This window comes from Mauremys mutica, chromosome 8 (assembly GCF_020497125.1).
Source record: "Mauremys mutica isolate MM-2020 ecotype Southern chromosome 8, ASM2049712v1, whole genome shotgun sequence".
Lineage (NCBI taxonomy): Eukaryota > Metazoa > Chordata > Testudines > Geoemydidae > Mauremys > Mauremys mutica.
In genome coordinates, this window is record NC_059079.1 from 7,128,031 (window position 1) to 7,149,464 (window position 21,434).

General features: G+C 44.1%; 1 protein-coding gene across 4 annotated transcripts in view; it reads right to left on the minus strand.

The window, feature by feature from the left end:
- Positions 1 to 21,434, minus strand: part of TRABD2B (TraB domain containing 2B) — a 388,416-nt gene that overhangs the window by 153,584 nt on the left and 213,398 nt on the right. For all 4 annotated transcript variants that reach the window (XM_045026289.1, XM_045026290.1, XM_045026288.1 and 1 more), the window contains exon 4: positions 4,501 to 4,675. In XM_045026289.1, coding sequence (XP_044882224.1) covers positions 4,501 to 4,675 — 175 coding nt within the window. The remainder of the gene's footprint in view (positions 1 to 4,500; positions 4,676 to 21,434) is intronic.

The window sequence follows — 21,434 nt, forward strand, 5'->3', positions numbered from 1 at the left end:
CTAGAAAAGATTCAGAAAAGGGCAACTAAAATGATTAGGGGGTTAGAGAGGGTCCCATACGAGGAAAGATTAAAGAGGCTAGGACTCTTCAGCTTGGAAAAGAGAAGACTAAGGGGGGACATGATAGAGGTATATAAAATCATGAGTGATGTTGAGAAAGTGGATAAGGAAAAGTTATTTACTTATTCCCATAATACAAGAACTAGGGGTCACCAAATGAAATTAATAGGCAGCAGGTTTAAAACAAATAAAAGGAAGTTCTTCTTCACGCAGCGCACAGTCAACTTGTGGAACTCCTTACCTGAGGAGGTTGTGAAGGCTAGGACTATAACATTGTTTAAAAGGGGACTGGATAAATTCATGGTGGCTAAGTCCATAAATGGCTATTAGGTAGGATGGGTAAGAATGGTGTCCCTAGCCTCTGTTCGTCAGAGGATGGAGATGGATGGCAGGAGAGAGATCACTTGATCATTGCCTGTTAGGTTCACTCCCTCTGGGGCACCTGGCATTGGCCACTGTCGGTAGACAGATACTGGGCTAGACGGACCTTTGGTCTGACCCGGTACGGCCGTTCTTATGTTCTTATGTTATGATGTATTTAGGAAAACAAACCATGATTTTTAAGCCAAGCTCATGATTTTTTGGGAGTTGGCAATATTGCAAAGACAACTGTATTTGAATCATAAAGGAAAATGAACTCATGGGTCAAAACCACAGCAATATTCTGGCATTGAAGAATCAATCATCTCCCAACCACTTAGAGCATAAAGATGGAATAGACCTGGGAATAGTGGAAGTCTCTGGGCTATCTTTAAAAACAGAGATCTCAGGAACATCAGAGAATATTAAAGATCTCAGTGCCAAACTGAATATTAAAGTGCAAGGGGGTGAAAATGATCAAAAGAAAAATGCAGGCCAAATACAAGGGAGAAAAAATGCTCACAGTGATGCCTATTGGATTGTAAAATAATCTCTCTGAGGAAAATGGCGGAAGCTGCACTGCTTGAAACACTGAAAACTAGATTGGACAGAAGATGAAAGGATGATGAGCTGCAGAGGCTTACCAAGGAAGGATGGACAAAACGGCTGAATAAAGTAGGTCTCTTACAATTTTGCTTTCTACAGTTCAATGGTATATGAGTAGAAGCTGGGATGGGATGCACCATAGCCTCCTGGGAACTCATTCTGAGATTATCAGAATTTCTGAACTGGCCACATGGCATCACCATTACTCCAGAAAAGTAATAGCTGACTATGCATTTTTTTCTGGCAGGTAAATAGTGGTTGGGAAATAATCTGGTGCCAGAATAGCTTGAGTGTCCTGATAATCCATTCAGATTCCCTCCACGCCTACCTTCAACTAGACATGAAGAAAGTGAATTCTTTTCTTGGGCAAGAAATTCAGAAAGACACGCAGGCTGAGCACCACAATGAATCGCCTGTTGACCAATGTGTGCAGGAGAGGGTCAGTGTTTGTTTCATTTTAAAAACTCAAGATCAGCCAAAATCAGAACCTCAAACACAGCCCTCCAGGAATTTCAGGAAGGACGTGTGATGATTTAGACCCAACTCATGGATCTGAACTCACCTGTAGTGTTTTATTTCCAGACGGTATCCAAAACTGAAAGGGGACTACTTGCCCATTTGGATGAAATCCCATGAGAAGAATTCCAGAACAACTTGGCCAAAGTCTCCTGAGAAGAGCTGATCTCATGAGATTTCCATCATTTGGGGCCAAAAGCTCAAGAGAACAGTTCTCAAGATGTCACCACCACTGAATCTGAACCTCAGTTACAGACTCTTGTCTGTATTCTGACCCCATGTCTGATCATATCTAGTTAATATAATTAACTGCATAACATAATTCATAATGAATAATCTAATTACTTAATCTGGTTCCAGATTCCAATCTAAGAGCCTCGCTAAGGGCCATCTCTATTTAAAATGTTTGTCCTCACAGCTGCTCATTTCCTCTTTACAGGATAATTAAACTTTAGTAATCTCACAAGTAGGATGGTGGCACTTCCATGTATTATTGGCCCAACGATGATCTACAGACAATTGCAGGAAGTGACATATCTTTGCTATTAACCACTGAATGCCTCCAAACCACCTCTATCATATTTGAGTCATCTTCGTTGTCAGGCCTGCAACATCTTTGTAACAAGAGACAATAGTAATGTCTTTTATCTTCTCTTTGCCATATCTTAGATTATCTACAACAAACTCCTTGGAGGCCAGTTCATTTGTCGCACTATTGAAAAAATGCTGTTCAACAAACAACATCTGTTTTCCATTTAGGGAGACAGAAAGACTTCCTTGTGTTTGTGGTCCACTTGTGCTCCCAGGGCCGAGCACATCAGACCCATCCCAACCTATACAGAGGTGCATAAGTTAGGCCATTTCTATCAGAGAAACATTGGCTCAATGGGCGACAGACAAGGAGAGTCGGTTGGGAATTTTCCATGGTAAAATTTGTTTTTAACAATTTTTTAATTAGTATGAATGTATTTTCCACGGGGACAAATTGAAACAAAATATATTGTTTAAAGTCATTTTGACACCAACCTGCACCTACCTAGGGTGAATCAGTTTGTAGTTGTAGTTCAGGTGCTTCATGCCCCATTATCTCCTATGGGCAGGCTGACCTACACCTCCCATAATACACTGTGACCTCTGACCAAGCCACATGGCGCATCATGGGAGCTGTACATCAGCCCTGGAGCCAAGCCCTAGAAAGAATAAGGTCTTGCGGCATCAGAATTACAACTCCCAAGAGGCACCTTGGGACCTTAGAGAGATATAGTTTAATGGTAAACTTGAAACAAAAAAATGTCTCCATTTGGTCGAGCACACCAAAACAAACATTTCCAATATGAAATTTTTCAAAACTTTTTGTTCTGAAGAAAAAAAAATCAACAAAATAAAAGTTGACCTATTGGACTTTCTCATAGGAAAAAAAATCCAATTTTCATTCAGTTCTGCAAATAATCAATCAAGTGCTGATTACAGTTACCAGGAGCTATGAGCGCAAAAGTTGGGGAGATTCTCTTTTAGGATGGACCAGCTTATCTTTTGCAGCATAATAAACATTGTTTCAGTGAGGAGCTAATGTGTTTCCTCTAAAGGAGTTGCAAGAATGGAAGCTGACACTTGAATTAAATTAAAAATAAATAAATAAACCAGAATTTCCCCCAAACTTTTGTATGTATCTGTTCTTTCTGGCTGCAGACAGAACTGGATGCAGAAGCCTAGTGACAAAGTCTGGTTCTAACATAGTCAAAACCAGGCAGCAGTGAAAATTTCATGGGGAAACCTGTCTCCTTGCAGAGTTTTTAGCCCAGTTTCCCCAATTAAAGTAGTTTGGATAATCTTCAGATTGTCAAGTTTGGATGTTAAACAAAAGCTCTGAACTTCCATTGTTCAGCTATGACTGCTAGGAAGAGAGGTGTGGCAAGTACCTGTTTGTGTAGTTTTACTTCTACCACTTTTGCTCTGTTAAACAGCTGACATATCCCTTTCAATGTCTCTCTCTCTCTCTCCCTAAAAAAGTGCATTTTCTTACCGCAAGAAGAGCTAGGCAAAACTCCTGATTTCTAAAGACACGGAAACATCAAGGAATGGGCGAGTAGAGGTGCCAGAGAAAATTCAGTCTAGATGCACTGAGAAAAAAAAAATCAAAATGTGTCCACGTCGTAACAATGAATAACGGAAGGTCTGGACCAAATCTTGAAATCCTTCTCAAGCAAAATTTCCGCTGATGGAAGCTTTGCCTGAGTAAGGATTGCAAGAGTGGCCTTTGCCAACATCCTTTGCAAGAGTCACGCGGTGAGAGGCCAAGTTCCGTCATGGATTACAAATTGACTAAGAGCAAGAAAACACAGAGTAGGAATCAATTATTGGTTTTCAATATGGGCAATCGCTAACTGCCTTGAAATCAATGGACTTAAGCCCTGGCTTAACTTTAAATACATGCTTAATTGGGGCCTTAGCAGTTAGAAAGATAAATGCTTTCACCTTAGAAACGTTTCTACTATGTTCAAAAAAACGAAAGGGGGCAGTGGTGCATATTGTAGCACTGTATTGCAGGCATCTTTACTGTATCGAGTCCCTTTCGGGAGCAAACCGGAGCACGAACACTGAAGATAGCCTGCGATGATTTGAAAGGCCGCTAAGTAGCCTGGCATGTATCAAATCTACGAGTAAAGTCCAAGAATGTCCTGACTCAGTCTCTAAGAAATGAGCAGATTTACAATGAGAGGGGAACAATAAGTGAACATAGGCTGGCATTTAAAATAAATTGTGTAAGTGCAAAGAGTTTATGTTTCAATCCACATCACTGCCAGGTCCTGAAATAGGTCAGGGAGCAAGGACCTTCTGCCCCCAGAGGAAGATTTCTATACTGAAGGCCAAGTTTTACAGTGAAGAACCCTCCCCTCCCCACTGATTTCAATTACATTGTCCACATAAGTAAACAAACAAGGGTATTTTGTTCCATACCTGCTCCAAAGGCAAAGAAGAAACTCTTGTCTGCGTTCTGCTTTAAAAGGGCCATCACTCTTTTCCCCATCCTCTCGTTCCTCTTGTAAATGAGCTCCTGTCGGAAGTAGCTGTCTATCTCCTGAGCCGTCACTTGCTCATGTGGAGGAAGCGTTGTGTTGATGAAGTTAGGGAGCTGCAATGGAAAGAAATACTGCAGTTCAGATACAAAGGCAGACAGAGGGAAACTAGGGGATTTGGAACGGGAGAACATGAAATAAAGCTTGGGTTGGTTCAGCTAAGCCTCCAAGCATCCAACACCCTACTTTATTCCAAATTAACTGGAATTAACATTGGAATCTTAACCCAAGATTATCTAAGCTGCCCAAACTTCCCGGCACTGCAGACATGGTGTGCAACCCAAGTCAGATTGCAGGAAATTCCACAAGAACATGCCTTTTTAATATTGGCATTTTTACCGGTCTGGGACTGAACTGGGAAGTGCAGAGGAGAATGTGAAACTGGAAAATAAAAAGAAGGACAAAAAATGAACAGAATTTCACTGGATTTCAAAACTGGACTCGTTTTGTGTTTGTTTTGAATAACTATCTGAGGATGTTAGAGAGGCCAAAAAAAAAAAAAGTTACTGGCTACAAGAGCGAAAGGCACAGCAGCTTCAGATCTCAAGGAAGGGGCAAAGGCCATTGAAGATTCCTATCCCCTGGACTGGGTTTGAGTAAATAATGGCCATTCTGCATTTGGCTCTCCACTGTAAAGGAAAGCCATAAATCAATTGGTTCTACATAAATACTACAAGCCTTTGTATTTCCTTGTACACCAAGATTCCATATTTAATGGGTATCAGAACAATGGAGCTTAGCCAGTGGTGCGGGAGCTTTTAGAAGTTGAATTGGGCAATGAAATGATATCTTGGCAGATCTAAGAATGTCTGAAGGCTCAGTACCTAGAAGTTGGAAAAATCTCTCTTTTCAACCCATTGCCTAAAGGAAATGGAGGCTGTATATAAGCATACAGATCCTGATCTGGAATTAGCTAAGATGCCTCCAGAGCAGGTCCATCAGTGCCATATGCAAAATACTGATGCAGGATCGGCTATATCGGATGGTGGACCCCGTCACTCCACCCACTTGGCAAGCCTAGCATTGATGTTGGAGCTAACCTTCCCCACCCGTCCAGGAAATACAAGGACTTAGGGGTTAGGGTTATATGTGATTTTATGAAGCTCTGGCCCAAGCAGAAAGCTAAGTGCATCATATTTCCACCCCACCTGCATAGACCCAACTATAATCCAGCCTAGTAGAATCAAGATACACATTGCCTTGTTAATTGTATTTAATTTTTTGCTCTTGGCTTGTCATTAAACTATCCTTTGTTCATCTCACCCAAGATGCTGGCCTGGCATAACAGTGAACGGATCAAAGAGCAGATGCCAAAGGAACCCAGATTTTCTCCTCCTAAACTGGAAAGGGTTTGTTGAAGCCAGAGCAGTCATTTAAAATCAGGCATTGGGTTTCCTATTCCCTTTCCATTCTCCTCCCAAAGAACAAGAGGAAGGGACACATTTAAGAGTCATCACTGGTAACACCATGCCGGGTCCTTAAGCACATTGTAAATTATTCTATTTTTAATGGCCACCGCACTTAACATGACTGCCCTGTTGCTTGGGAAAGAGAGGGGGGAGGGCGAGGAGAGAAGATAAATGATTGAAGTATGCATAGCTACACACAGTAGTGCAAGCACTCTCCGAGCCTCGACGTCTGCTCCATTAATCATCTCCACTTCTTCCAGTATCGCAGTTCCTTTCTACAGTTTGTGACATACGCCATGCCTGGCTCGAAGGAGGCAGCTGCTCCTGCTGATTTATGGAGCCGTTTGCCTCCTTAACCACCAGACAGGGATCAGGAACTCAAGAAACAGTTGCATGCAATTAGCAAGCTGTTAACCGTCGTCGGGAGTTAATTTTTTTTTTCAAATTGTTATTGTAAAAGCGCAACCTCAAGAATTCAGCAAGGGGATTGGATGGCCCCTTGTTAAGTGTTCCCTGGAAGGCCCATGAAGACTTTTTGTTTGGATTCAAGATAAAGTAGATATAGCTCCACCTAGTGTGTACTATGCCGCCAACCCCTCTACTGGGTGAGCTGCTAGAAGAGAACAGCCTACTAATACTACTAGCTAAGCAAGTTGCTTCTGTAGCTTTAAACAGTAGTGACAGATGCTGAGAGTCCTGGGTTCGATCCCTGCTGTTGAGCTACACTAGCAGAATTTAAATATTCAGGAAACCCACCGCCAAGCAATATGCGGAGAGAGCGTTCTTTGCAAGAGACAAGGGGAAATTGAGTGTGAAGCCTTTGCAAAGCATTCAGCCTCCTGGAAGTCCTATTGATCTGGGGGTGGGCACCAGAATGGAGTACAGCCCAAGAGCAGTATGGTATGACAGCAATCATTTTGGAATCTGTGATCACACTGTTTTTTTCTGGCCAGCTGAATACAAAGTTGGTACTAAAGGGGAATACAACACTCTTCTTCCAGAGTCAGAGTGTCCACACATGGAGTAGTTAATTCATTTTAAATTCACACCCTACTTTATTCCAGATTAACTTTCATGTGTAGACAAGCGCTTCCCTACATGTGTAGCTCTACTCGGGTGAACACTCCCAGTCAGAAGATATGCAAATAAAGTTATGGCTGTACATAAGAATTTGCACTAATGGGGTTCTGCAGCCATGACTGTGCAACACTGAAGTCAGTGGGAGCTTTAGGAAGGATGGCACAATGGTTAGGATGCAAGCCTAAGACTAAGGCCATGTCTACACTCTCAGGCTTACAGAGGCATTACAGCTGTGCCGCTGTATGAGAATTCATGTAGAAGGGTTATGCAGATGGGAGAGCATCTCCCACCAACATAGCACTGTGCACATGAGCAATTATGCCGGCAGAATTTATGTCGCTCAAGGGAAACCAGTGTGATCACAGATTCTCCCCTCCCCCTTAGACAACCTGAGCTCAAGTCCCTGCTCTACCACAGACTTCCTGTGTGATTTCGGACAAGTCACTTTGTCTCTTTGTGCCTCAGTTACCCATCTGTACAATGGGAACGACAGAGCTGGCCTGCCTCCCAGAGGTGTTGTGAGGATAAATGTTCTGCAGCAAGATTTAGCCATCGCCTGGATGTGAGGCACTAGAGAGAGGTCTGAGTCAAAGAAGATCCCTAGGTTACAGGCCTGAGTAGAGTGACCAGACAGCAAGTTTGAACAATTGGGACAGGGGGTGGGGGGCAATAGGTACCTATATAAGACAAAGCCCCAAATATCGGGACGGTCCCCATAAAATCTGGACATCTGGTCACCCTAGGCCTGAGTGACAATAAAGGTTATCTAGAAATAAGCTGGGTTCTACCACAGCAGTCAGTATAAAAGCCTTCGCATAAAGCTTCAGAATAGCAGCTTGGTCTCCACATCTGTACTGAGACAGAGGAAGCATGTTACGTTAGCACAACGTCCTGCAGTATCACTATCGGGAAGCAAAACACAGAGAGGGATAATGGCCTAGCTCCTGCCGTGACGGAACTGAGATGTTATAAACACTGAAGAACATTTTTTCACAGGGGTGTTTTGATTTTTTTTTTTAAATGTTTAGAGGAGTTTTGGGACTGACACAAAGAATCAGAGATTTACCAAATCGGCCTGAAAACAATTACCTCAGACACGTGTAAGTGCAGACACGTCAAGCCAAATTCACTGGTGAATAAAACAAAGCAGGCCCAACCTGTACTTATGGTCTTTTTACAGTCTCCAGTTAGTTGTTTTTTCCTGCCACAATAGAAATGAGTACTCCTGAGCTCATCTACCCCTGTAGAACACCACTGACCACAATGGAGCCTCTCTTGACTCACACCAGCGTGAAATCAAAATCAGGCCCAGCAAACACCAGCATGGTGCAATTTTCACTATTGAGACAAGCTACACTTAGATCTATTTCCTAAACTACTTACACCCTATTTGCCCCCTGCTCTAGTTACTCTGTGTGGACTAACTCCAGTAGCCTTGCACCAGTACGGATGAAATCAGAATCAGGCCTTTTTAAAGTCACCAATGAGTTTGGCCCAAAGGCTTTCATGGGAATTGGGTCTCCATATATCAGTCAAGTGCAAAGAGTGAAGGCTCCCGTTAGATGTTAATGCAGGAACATCTCTGACCTGGGTTGAGCTGTGGGTGAGACTGGCAGGGTGAAAATGAGGAGTGAGTCAGAGTTATTGCCCTTCAAGCTTTATTCCATCTGTGATTCGGGAGGACGAGCCCCGGAAACGAAAATGGGACAGGGACCCAAAACTTCTTCTCAGTTACCCCCGTGTCAAAACAGAGAAACCCTACTGAAGACATCCCAGTGTCTACACAAGTGTCATTGCTGCCAACGTATGCACTATGGAGACCATACATTCCCTTTCCTGAGGTGGGCATTATTGGTACAACACTCAAACACAAACCTCAGACTGAGCATTTTCCCCACAGGCCAGGTGGTCCTTAGGGTTTTCCCTGAAGAACCTCTGTCCCAGACTCTAGTTCCCTCTCTCTGCCTCAGAGAGGTTCCTCCAACCCCCTTTATAGCCTGGTTGAAAGCTAATTGAATTCACCTATACTATGGCTCAGCAGTAATCCCACTTCACCTGTATGTGGGGTTCAAACTCCTGATTCCTACCATTTGGGCACCACACACACACACAAACACAGTAAGGTACAGTACCTGCCCCAAACACTTCACAATCTAAACAGAGAACTCGTGTGGTATCCCCATTTTACAGTCATGGAACTGAGGCAGAGAGAGAGATTAGGTGACATGCCCAGTCAGAGAAAGTCAGTGGCAGAACAGGGAATTGATCATGGATCTCCTGAGTGGGAGGGGAGAGATAGCTCAGTGGTTTGAGCATTAGCCTCCTAAACCCAGGGTTGTGAGCTCAGTCTTTGAGGGGGCCACTTAGGGACCTGGGGCAAAATTTAGTACTTAGCCCTGCTAGTGAAGGCAGGGGGCTGGACTCAATGACCTTTCAAGGTCCCTTCCAGCTCTAAGAGACAGGATATCTCCATTAATCAACCACAGGCCATCCTTCCTCAATTAACAGGACATGTCAGAGGAGCCCTGCATCCATAAGCAATATTGCCAAGTCAGCAAGATTAAAAAATCATGAATCAAGCCCTCCAAAATCATATAGATTGGCTTAAGGAGCATGAGATTTTTTTTTTTAAAAAAAGATCGCCACTTTGTATTGGCCTTCTGGGTTTTGAGCCTTTAGACGTCACATTTCCTAGCTTTTCTCTGCAACATAAAGGCTAGACCCGTGCTATATTGAAATCCAGGGCCTTACGCAAAACACCGATTAAAATCACAGGAATTGACAATGCTGCTCAAACAGGATTCTAAAAACCCCAAGGAGAGTTCTAAAGGCTGCCAACCTGTCATAGTGTGTAAGATTCAATTTGAGCCCAGCTGAGCTGCTCTCAATTTATACCAGTGTTTTTCAGCAAGAGGCGGACATTTAAGTCATGGTTATCATGGCCTATACAGGGAAGGGAGTCTACTGCTAACAAAGGTCAATGGGGCATTGCTTTTTTACTCCAGTGCTACAAAATATACTACTTGGAGTTGGAAGACACCTGTTCTCCTCTGATTTATGGACATTTCTAACATCTGGCCGAACAATCTATGGTTACTTTAGCCTGTAATGTGAAGAATTCCAATAGTGCACGCCGAATGGACTGTGAGCATAAGAGTAGCCAAGAGAAGGATAAAGCCGACATGGGATTGTGGTTGCTGAAATGATGACTGTTGCTGACTCAACCGTTTCTGCTCCAGGAGCCATGAGTTTCCTTCCGAAAGGAGCGGCTAATTAATCTGGTATGGCCCAAAGTTGGCAGCTTCCAAACAGATCAACTCCTGGGTTATTATGCAAAATGGAGAAAGAGGAAACCGTAAAGGAGCCATGCACACTGGTGTGCTTGCCCAGGGCACTGATGTAGATTAACGCCCTGCCACCAGCCAAATAAATCCTCCATTTATTAGTGACTTTTAACAGGAAAAATAAAATACCGGGTGTGTGAAAGGATTTTCTAGGCAAAGTGGGAGAAATCAATGCAGTTACTCCTTCATCTCACTCAAAATCTGCTCTCCCTTAAGCAGGATGGGGTCGATTATCCCTCATCTGCCTGGCATGGGGTTCTTACCTCTCAGGCATCTGGTACTGGCAACCATTTAGATACTAGACTAGGTCTCATCCTATGCCTCTATTTACACGGGAGGTGGCTTTTCACACCCACTTTGCACAGCTGTAAGCGGGTAAGCACCGTGCGGGGCTGTGTAGAACTGGGGAAAGGCCTGAGGAAGCAGCGGGCGAGGTGTCTAGGATGTATCCAGGACATGCTGGAGGTGGAAGAGGGCATAGCCAGAGCAGGTAAGACAGCTTGCTCCCACCAGGGGGATCTTCTGACATACAGGCTGCTGGAGAGGTTTATAGGAGCCTTAACATGACACACAAATCTAGCCCGGTACTTGCATTGGCCAGAAATCTCAAAATACTAAACACATTCACGATTCTGCTAATCAGATTTCAGTCCCACACACCCACCCAGCACAGAACGTCATCTCAGGCAGGAAGTGACCTGGCAGTACCGCAAAGTACAGGGGGCACCTGCCTGCTCCTCTGCCGACAAAATGGCCTAGTCAGTCGGGAACGGCAGGGGGAGTCATACAGCGTGGGTTCCGTTCCTAGCTCTGCTCCTGGGACCTTGGGCAGCTCACCTCTCTCAGTGCCGCTATTGAGACCAGGTGTTTCAAACCTGTTGTGCGGTGCAGGCCGACATCCATTTTCATGGGGCTGGGGGAACAAATTTCACTAGCAAGGGGCATATTTTCAGTCTTCTCTGCCTCTTCGGCAAAGTCAGCTCGTCCTGCCCCACCCCTTCCGCTGAAAAGCAGCCGGAGGCCAGGCTGGCTAGTAAGTCTGTGTCCCTTTTCCCTGGAGACAGCAGTAGCAGGGAAAAACAAGGAAGGAGGAGGAGGAGGAGAAGGCCCTGCTCCGATGACCCTGGTGTTGCAGGGCTCAGTGGCACCACCAGGAACCCTATGGGAGGGAGGATACGGAGGTGGAAGGAGGGAGAGAGAGAGAAAGACAAGAGAAAGTGGGAAACGGAGTGAGAGAGGAAGGGAGCAGCAGCTGCTGTGGGGAAAGGGGGAACTCTAGGACTCAGTGTCCGTGGCAGGCTCAGAGCTCAGGAGTGCCTGACTCCCAGGCCTGTGTGCCAGCCACTAGCCCACACTGCTCTCATCTCGTTTGGTCTCTTAGTGGCACTGAAACATCTAGATTTATAAATCTCGAATATATTTTGGAATGCAGATGGCAGCAAGAGCTGGGGAGGGAACTCAATGCTCAATTACTCCTTCTCCAGGAGCAGAACGTGACAGATCTCACAGACCAATTCATCCCTTTGCCAGGGGGTCCGGGGAGAAGGAGGGCAGCTCTTGGACTGATCCCACCTCTCCAGCAGGCTCTGATCCTAGGAGGAGCCCTGTATGGGTAGAGCCCAAGACCTCCACCAAGCACCAGCGACGTCAATGGTGCTCCACCCCAGCAGAAGTACCCAGGGTGGAGCAGTTGGCTTGTTCAGGGTTGGAGTTGTGACCTTATAGGGACTGCAGAAAGTCTAATGCCATTTCTGCTCACACTGGGCACCGGAACCAACCCCCATCTCCCCCTCCCCACTGTCATGAATTTAAGCTTAACGGGGGGGGGCGGGAAATGGCTGCAAATATTGGCCATGAGTCTCACAAACACCTTGAGGGGGGAGATGTTTATTCCTTTTAAAAGGCTTCCAATGAATCCTGGAGAAGTCATGACCTCCGTGTATGTTTTCTATTTATTTTTCCACACCAGTTAAATAGTCACTTTCCAAGCACTTAAAGGAAAAAGAAATCAACATCGGCCCCCGCCCCCTTTTGGTAGCGATGCCAAAATATGCAGCCGGGCCTCCCTATCTGAATGAGTGTTTTGATTAAAGAAGTCTTAACAAAACACAGTCAGAACAAGAAGCGTAGCCCCTTTCTGCAAGCTTCACCCAAGTATGCAATGTATACTTAGGGGTGGATTACTGGGATTCGTGTATTAATTGAATAAGGATGACAAGCCTCCAGCATATGCAAATAGAGGGTCAGGTTTCAGTTTTGAGGGTAACCCCTAATGCTTACTAATATCCCCTCAAAACCCCCAAAGTCATGACTGTTGAGGCAAACCCTCGCAAGCTGCAAACATCTGGAAAAGTTCATGTTTTTCTATTTTTCTTCAAAACCCTTTGTTTCCTTTGACAAAAAGTTTCTGCTATTCCGACACTAAAACCATCGCCTCTGAGTTGCCAAGACTCCCAAGTGAGGATCCTGATCAAAGGAAAGAGTGTGGCAATAAAGCAAGGAACCTGTGGCCAGGATTTTTTTTTTTCAAAAAGGTATTTTTCATATTACCCTCTTCTACAAACTGGGAGAGCAGCTGGTTGATAGAGGATACAGGCAAAGGCTCAGGCTAGGATGGTTTTTCATGAGTAGGTGTTGTCTGGGCTCAAGGGAAAACGGCTGTGTGTTTTTTTCATATCTGTTTTGTACAGGCAGGAAGTTTATAAACAAAAGGAAATACTTCTTCACACAATGCTCAGTCAACCTGTGGAACTCATTGCCTGGTGATGTTATGAAGGTCAAAAGAGTAACGGTTCAAAAAAGGCCTAGGTAAATTCATGGAGGACAGGTCCATCAATGGCATTTAGCCAAGATGGTCAGGGATGCAGACCCATGTTCTGGATGTCCCCAAACCTCCAACTGCCAGAAGCTGGGACTGGATGACAGGGGATGAATCACTTGAAATTGCCCTGTTCTGTTCATTCCTCCTGAAGCATTTGGCATTGGTTACTGTCAGAGACAGGATACTGGCTCCATGGGCCATTAGTCTGACCCATTATGGCCGTTCTTATGTTATTACAATGTTTGTGGCCAGACTGGATGTTTATATAAAGTTTGCAACCTGATTTTAAACAAAAAAAAAAAAGTGTAATCCAAAAGATCCAGTTTGTAAGAGGTCTGTCAAATTCCACAAAAAAACAAAGATCAAAATGCAGGCTAGGAAGAATTATAGATTAGGGCAACATCAGATCTGAAAAAACACACAGACACGCACGTCACCCACCCAAAGTGAGATTACTCAGATCTGGTACATTGGTTGGATCCAGTATGAAAGTTAGAGGCCTTTTGCAAATTTTAGCTCCTGATCTGGGTTTTTGTTCCAAACTCTGACAAAGCTGAAGGATTTGAAGACCTGAAGTTTTGATTCAGGTCCAGGAAGAGTAGAATTTATGACCCCACCAGAGCATGGGATCTGAATTGACTCTGCAACAGGATGGCAGTTACCCAGAAGTGTCCGGCCCTAGAGTGCAGCAAGGACAAGATAACTGGCCTCTTTTGCTCACTTCCAGGAACATCTGCAGCTTCATAAAGTTTTGAGAGTTTTGGTATAATGAATTGTTCTAATGAAACCCAGGACTTTGCACCAATTCAATTAGAATCAGCCAGGCAGCCAAACAAACATCTGCTACACCCTGGAGCATACCTCTTGGAAGATATAAGATTGGCAAGTACTTTTTCAGGCCAGGATTTTGCCCTAGGATTTCAGGATGGGGAATGAAGGAAGGAAAGAGTCACAAAAACTCCCTTTCCCCAAAGAGAAATGCTCGAAATGGTCCCCCCCAAAACCAAAATGGCCTGATTCTCCTCCAGTTCTACAGGTGGAAACCAGGAGAAACAACTGAAATCAATGGTATTACCCCAGGGTAGATCAAAGTGACCAGTTTCTGGGCAGACAGAGTTGCATAGGGTATAAATCAACACATGATTTGACCTTAGTCTATAAACAACTGTCCCCAAGGTGATTAAAATCTAGGCACCAGATTCTCAGTTGATGTAAGTCAGCATAGCTTCATTGAATACAACAGAGCTACATTGATTTACACCAGCTGAGGATCTGGCCTGCAGTGTTCAAGGAACATGTGGAACTCTGGTCATTCTTGTGGAATGCTTGAATTCTAATCCTGCCAAGTCAGGGCAGTCAAATGCCTTTTTTTCCTCTCTTTCTTTTCTTTTCTTCTTCTTCTTTTTTTTTTTTTTTTATAATGAGGTGACAAAAATGTCCTCTGGCTACAAGACAAAAGAAAAACAGCATTTCCCATAGTTAAGCCACAATATAGTTAAAAAACAAACAAGTCCTTCCCATTTCACTTGAACTAGTAGGATTAAATAAGTCCTTCCAAGGCCAACTTCATAAAACCAGCTCCTTAAAAATAAGGGACTGTTCAAATGCTTTACAGCAATTTATACAGGGCTGACAGATACTCTTGGATTCCAAAGACTTCTTACACTAAATCTTGGTCTACTCTAAAAAGTTTTGCCAGCATCGCTGTGTTGGCTTGGAGTGTGGAAAAAAAAAACAACACACGCCCCCCAAAATACCACACATGCACCCCAACCAAGAGAGTCACACTGGCAAAAAAAAAAACCCCATGTAGATGCATCTTATACTGGCAAAAGACTCATTCTGCTGAGATAGCTCGTCATTCGAGGAGGTGGTTTAAGTATACCAGGAGAAGAACTCCACTAGTTACATCAGTGCAGATATACTGGCAAACCCATTGTCGTGTAGGCAAGCCCACACTCTGTCTCTTTGGAGGATCTCTTTAAAGTTTGGTCTCATAGTACTAAGTAGACCTAGTCAAAATTTCTCAAGCCAAATAAATAAACACATTCTGAACTTTGAAAGGTTTAAAATAAACAAAACAATTTATTTTTCAAAAGTTGTGGGATGAAAATTTTGAAATTTTAATTTTTTGCCCCTGAATTTTTTTTTTCGACCAGTGCTATTAAAAAGAGATGGACCCCAAGCTGAAAATTGTGGATATGGCTCCAAATGTCCAAAAAACACATACATGGCCTTGCGCCAGAGTTTGAGATTGTTCAGATCTGGTATTTTGCTTTGACCCATTGTAAAAATTAGAGGCCTTTTGCACATTTTGGCTCTGGCTCTGGGTTCTTGTTCCAAAAGCCTACAAAGTTGGAGGGTCTGAGGATCCAAAGGTTTGATTCGGGCACAAAGTGGAGCAGAACTTGTGATCTCACAAGAGCACGGGTGCTTCCAAACTGGCTCTGCAAACAGCGTATTTGCCCCAAAGTGTCCTGCCTCAGAGTGCAGAGAGAAGCAGATAGCTGGCCTCTTCAGCTCACACTCAGGAGCATGAGCTGCCCTGGACAATCATGTCACAATTCAGTTCAGCATTTCTGGTCACCAGACATAATGGCCCAATCGTGGGAGATCTACTGGCTTCAGTAGGAGCGAATGCCTACGCAAGGGCTGCAAGACTGATTCTTTGTCTAGAACCTGAACCAGAGCTCCTTTGGGTCAACACCTGTGAAGCCCAGTGCTCCGTGCAGAGCTTCATTGGGAAGAGTAATCACTTTTGAAGGAAAGACAAGATGCTGTGCCAGCTCGTCTAAGTTGCTTATGTCTGAAGGTGATAAGATGTTTCCAAACGGTCCCGTTTCAATAGCTGCGCTTTTGGTGTGCAGATTTATTTTCTTTTACCTTGATAAAACTCCATTCCTCGGACAAATCTGGGGCCTGCTTATCAGTCAACACTCCACTTAATGGTTTCAGCTGTACAGTTTGTATTTATTGTAGCCGGGGAATTCCACAGATAGTTTTCCTTGACTAGCTTTGGAAGCGAGCCAGATACTCAGTTGTATTTATCCAGCACTAGAACGGAGGCAAATTAATGAGGTGATGCAAATGATCAGGACCTTTACATCTTAAAAGGACAGGTTTAAGCGCAGGATGCGCTGATAACATTTTTCAAGGGATATGTAACACAGCCAAGTGATTTATAGACAACAAACGTGATGTACAGCGACACTCAGCAACTTTTCTCTTTGGGGGTAGAGAGGGCAAGCTCCTTTGATGTGACATAAATTTATACATCTTAAATTTCATATGATCAGAAGCATGATGCGCAGCGCATGCTGCCACAGCACTTAATGCCAGCTGCACAATTTGCTGGGCCGGATTAGAGGGAAATCTAGTGGGAGGGCTGTGGGAGCTAGTGAATACAGCACGGGACTCAGGATGTCTATTCCTGCCACTAGACAAGTCATGTCATGTCTCCATGCTTCAGTGTCCCCATCTGTGAAATGGGGATAATGATACCGGCCTCTTTCGTAAAGCCCTTGGAGGTCTGCTATATAAGATGTGAATTATTATTGTTCGGGAGAGTGCAGAGCCTGAAACTGTGCAGAGCCACTATACAAGGGGGACACTTCTCCCACTGAGCGGCTGCACAGTGCAGGCCTAATCCTCAACCCACTCAAGCCAATGGAAAGACTCCCCATTGAGTTCAATGGGCTCTGGACCAGGCCCAGTAAGGCTTGCAGTTTGTAAAGGCAGGTCTGTGGGAAAGGTGCTACATAAACATAAATTACGATTATTGCATTGCCATCATCATAAAACAGCACAGGCACTTTATTCAGCGGGTTCGAGTTCAATCGCAATTGGCTCCAAAATGCAGTGTAGAAGTGGGGACTCATGACGGTGCCAGATCAGCACTGCGCTCCACAGGGGAGGACACAAGAGAAGGCTGAGAATGGAGAAGGAACAGGAGACGTGGGAGGAGGGACTATGTGATGTTGAAATGGAGTCTAGGGGTAAATAGGAAGTCAGTAATGACGGGGGTAGGATGGAAAGGAAGACAGAAAGAGAAGTAGACCCTCCTATTTATCCTCTCTCAATGCAAGAGCAAAGAGAAATCCAATTACACTGAGAGGCAATACATTTCAAATGGACAAAAGGAATTCTTTGATACACAAATTCATATACAATAATTTAACACACATTGGCCATTAACACCTAATTAAATTCAGACATAATTCACTGGTGGAATTCCCTGTCACAAGATACCACTGAAGCCAAAGAGTTTATTGGTATTAAAAAAACCTGTGTTATTCCATTTATATGAACAGGGAGAAAAGCCACACTTACATCAGATTGGGAGGAAAATAACATAAAGGATAAAACCCCAGAGGCTTCAGATCTTAAAACAACGTACTAACTGCCTGAGGGTGGGAAGAAATGTCCTCTAGAGGCGGATCTCAATTTTACACTAGAAGATTTCTTGCACCTTCCTTTCATTGATCCAATCTGGTCGGGCTACCCCCCTTAAATCCTACAGTGCTCTTCCATAAAGGGGAAGGGAACTTTTTTTTAAAGTCTAGCACGAAAGCAGAACATTCCTACCCCATCTCTGTCATCATAGTATTTTCATTTCAATATCATTTTGACTCTCTGTCCAGAAAGTCCACCATAAATCTTTTAACTGATAGAGTCACAGAAGGATCAATTGTTAGAAGAAGGGGGTACAAGCAGGAGATACTTTTCCTTCTCCACTTTTGTGTCATAGCCTACTTGAGTAAGCTTGGTCCTGTTACGTTTTATTACGTTTAACTAAGGATTTATGAACTTGGAGAAATGGTGCTCGCCCATACAGAGGGCAGCGTCATGGAACTGCAGGGAGGGCTGGCTTTGTGGTTCTCCCCTTTTAAAAAAAATAGATTTAAAAAAGAATATTATGGCGGATTTATTTGGGGCTTGGGAACGCAAGGGTCTCATCTGAATTTACTGAGATATGGCATAGCAATGAGGAGTATTCTATACATGTTCTCTCACCCAGCTCTGTCAAAGCAACCTGACCCCCAACTGCAGTTTGATCTAACAGTGCAGCACAGCAGGTCCCATACTGCCTGGCCAATGCACCTCAATACCAACATGGAGTACCCTCTGCTCTTCCATTCCTGAGGGCTGCAGTGTCCGCCGACACCGACAAGCCGCAGGGTGCTTTTGTGATGTGGAGACCTCATTTTATTCCAGACCTTGCACTGTAATCCATGTTTGAATCCAGGTTTCCAAAGGAGACAGGTTGTTTGTCGATCATCTACTTAGGCTTCAATAATTGCCATAATATTAGAACACCTTATGGTTTTTAGCAAACAGCTTCTACCATCCCCGCAAGTAGGGCTTTGGAGGCCGAGTGCCATTATCCACAGTATTGCTCTCTTCATCCAAGCCATTCCCTATCCATGAGTTTCAGCAACCAAAGACAGCAGTGATCAGGCAAGAGGGAACACTACCTGCCCAGAACCCTTAACACCCTGAGCCAGTACCCTATGGCCACTTATGGACTAAGCCCTGGCATAGCGCCATACACCGGCATAGCGCCACTGACTTCAGTACAGCTTTTCCAATTTACACCATCTGATAATCTGGCCCATATCTAGGTAAGGCACTTGTGGCCTGCATTGCCAACAAGCATTTTAATGGGTTTATCCTCACAACATCCCCAAGAGGTAGCAAAGTACTATCACCCCATTTTGCTCAATGAAGTGTGAGATGGGTCAGAAACTGAACCCATATTTCCACTGACCCAACCACTGGCCCATTCTTCCTCTGTAGGACAGATCTCTCTCTGAAGAAACCCAGATGCATCTTTCAGGCTGTAACTAAATCTTGGGTAAATTATTATTCTGCATGGCAGCATGACCTGCAAATGTTAGGTAGCTGAATTACTGCTCTTGCATATTAACTAGTGCCTTACCAAAAAACCTATTCTCTCCAATACGGTTTTATTTCCAGGTGACATTTCACAGTGCATTTAGTTTAGTACCAGCTGCATGGACTAGCCTAGAGCTCTGAAATCCTGCCCCAGCTGTCAGATGTTACAGAAGAACAGTACCGTCTTCCAAAAATGCTGACAATTCTACCATCAGGATTAGCAAATATTGCATTTACCCAGAAATTTAAGTAATGATACTTGTGCTTTCGGAACGTATAGTCTTTTTCTACTTGTAGGCCTATCATCTTCTGTACATAACATCCTGGGGAGGGTTGCAAACTTATCAGGCCATCAGAAACCACACTGCTTAAATTCAAGCCAAGAATCCTGTGTGCTCCAGTAAAAGGATATGTTTTAGACATACTTCACAAAGTCTAATCTAATTTGGTAGCCAAATCACATGGCATCTCCATGCGTGCTTGAAAAAAGCACCCAACTAGAACATAAGCTTTGGAGCTACCCTGAGTAGTTCAAAGTGCATCCTTTTGTCATTTATGAAACATTTGAAATCCAAATCTGCCTTTAAAAAAAACAAAAAAACAAAAAAAACACAGGAGAGAAGTATTGGGCCCGATTCTGTCCCCGGTTAAGTCAACAAGAGTTTTGTCACTGACAACATTTTGCTATGTGGCCCGGAATATTCTATGGTATTTTCATTTTCCCTGGCTTGTAAGTGGCCTAATCTGTTCTAACTGTCTGCTCTGTGGGACTCTGGCGAGAGATGTTGCTTGGAACTTTTATTTCCCCTGATGCTGAATGGCATGTTTTTAATGCAGTATTTGATCCTAGAATTTGCAAGGAGAAGAGCTTTTAAAAAAACATTCTCTTCCTCGCTAGTCTAAAATGCAGGCCTGTTACAGGCATCTGTGATTTATTCACACAGAGTTCCTATGTGTCACTGCAATCAGTGGGAACAGCTGCAAATTGTTCTAGGGAACACGGATATATCGCTGGAGAGACTATACTGTTTTATAGTGGTTAAAAGATAAGACGAGACGGACAGCTAGGTTCCATGCCTGATTCTGTCGCTTGCCTTTTGACCTTGACCAACTTATCTCTGAGCCTCCAGGGTCCCCATCTGTAAAATGGTCATGTATTTACCTCAAATACCTTTGCAATCCTCCCTTTGCAGCCCTTCACTCATACCCTTTTCTCTAACACATCAACACACAAAGGGACCCTTGCGGTCCCTTCTGACCCTACAGTTCTAAACATAAGCTACTTGTCTTCTCTTTCAAGACCCTATCATCTCTCATTCAGTATCAAAGGGTCGACTCCCACCTCTGACTGAAAATGTAACAAGTGGGTGATGGAAGGCTAAACAAGCCCCTTCATGGGTTTTTTTCCATGTTGCCCCTCATGCTTCGGAGAAGCTTCCCTTTAACATCCAGAAAGTCACTTCATTGCACTCCTTCAAACCCCTTGGCCATGACGCCTCCAGAAACATTAGCTAATAACTAGGCAGCTGGTGTGCTGGTAGCTCAGCCTATCATGCTGACTTAAATTGCCTTATTGTTTCTTTTAACTCCCCCATATAGCTGTCTGTATCCGCCATCATCTCTTGTCTTCTGTTTAGATTGTAAGCTCTTTGGGGCAGGGACCATCTTTGTTCTGTGTTTGTACAGAGCCTAGCACAGTGGGATCCTGGTCCATGACTTAGACTCCTAGATGCTATGATAATACAAACAAACAAACAACAACTAGTTATTATGGTTGTCTTCATAGGCACCAACTCAATGGGTGCTTTGGGGCTGGAGGAAGGGGTGGAGTGGGGGCAGGGTCTGGTGCGGAGTGGAGGTTGAGCACCTCCCAGCAACTTAGAAAGATGGCACCTCTGGTTGCCCTCTCAATGGTACCCAGCATCGTTGGTTCTCCAGCTCCTTCATTCTGCATACCACGTTAAGTAGAGAAATGTTCCCCTCTGGACCACTTCTTTCCCAACCTCCCAATGCATGGCTCTCCACTAGGGGCTCCAGTCTGGTCGTCCATAGAACACAGTTTTAGAACTGCTGCATTAATGTCCCAGTTCTGCCACGTTCTTGCATGCTGAGTAGCACCTTCCAGTGCCCAGAGTTCCACTGAGAAACAGTGACTCCTCACACAGTATGGCACTACCCACGAGGAGTAAAGGTGTCAGAATCAGGCCCTGAAAGGATGACAGGTTCTCTAATGCCTCTACTTAGACTGACAAAAGGATCTGTGTTT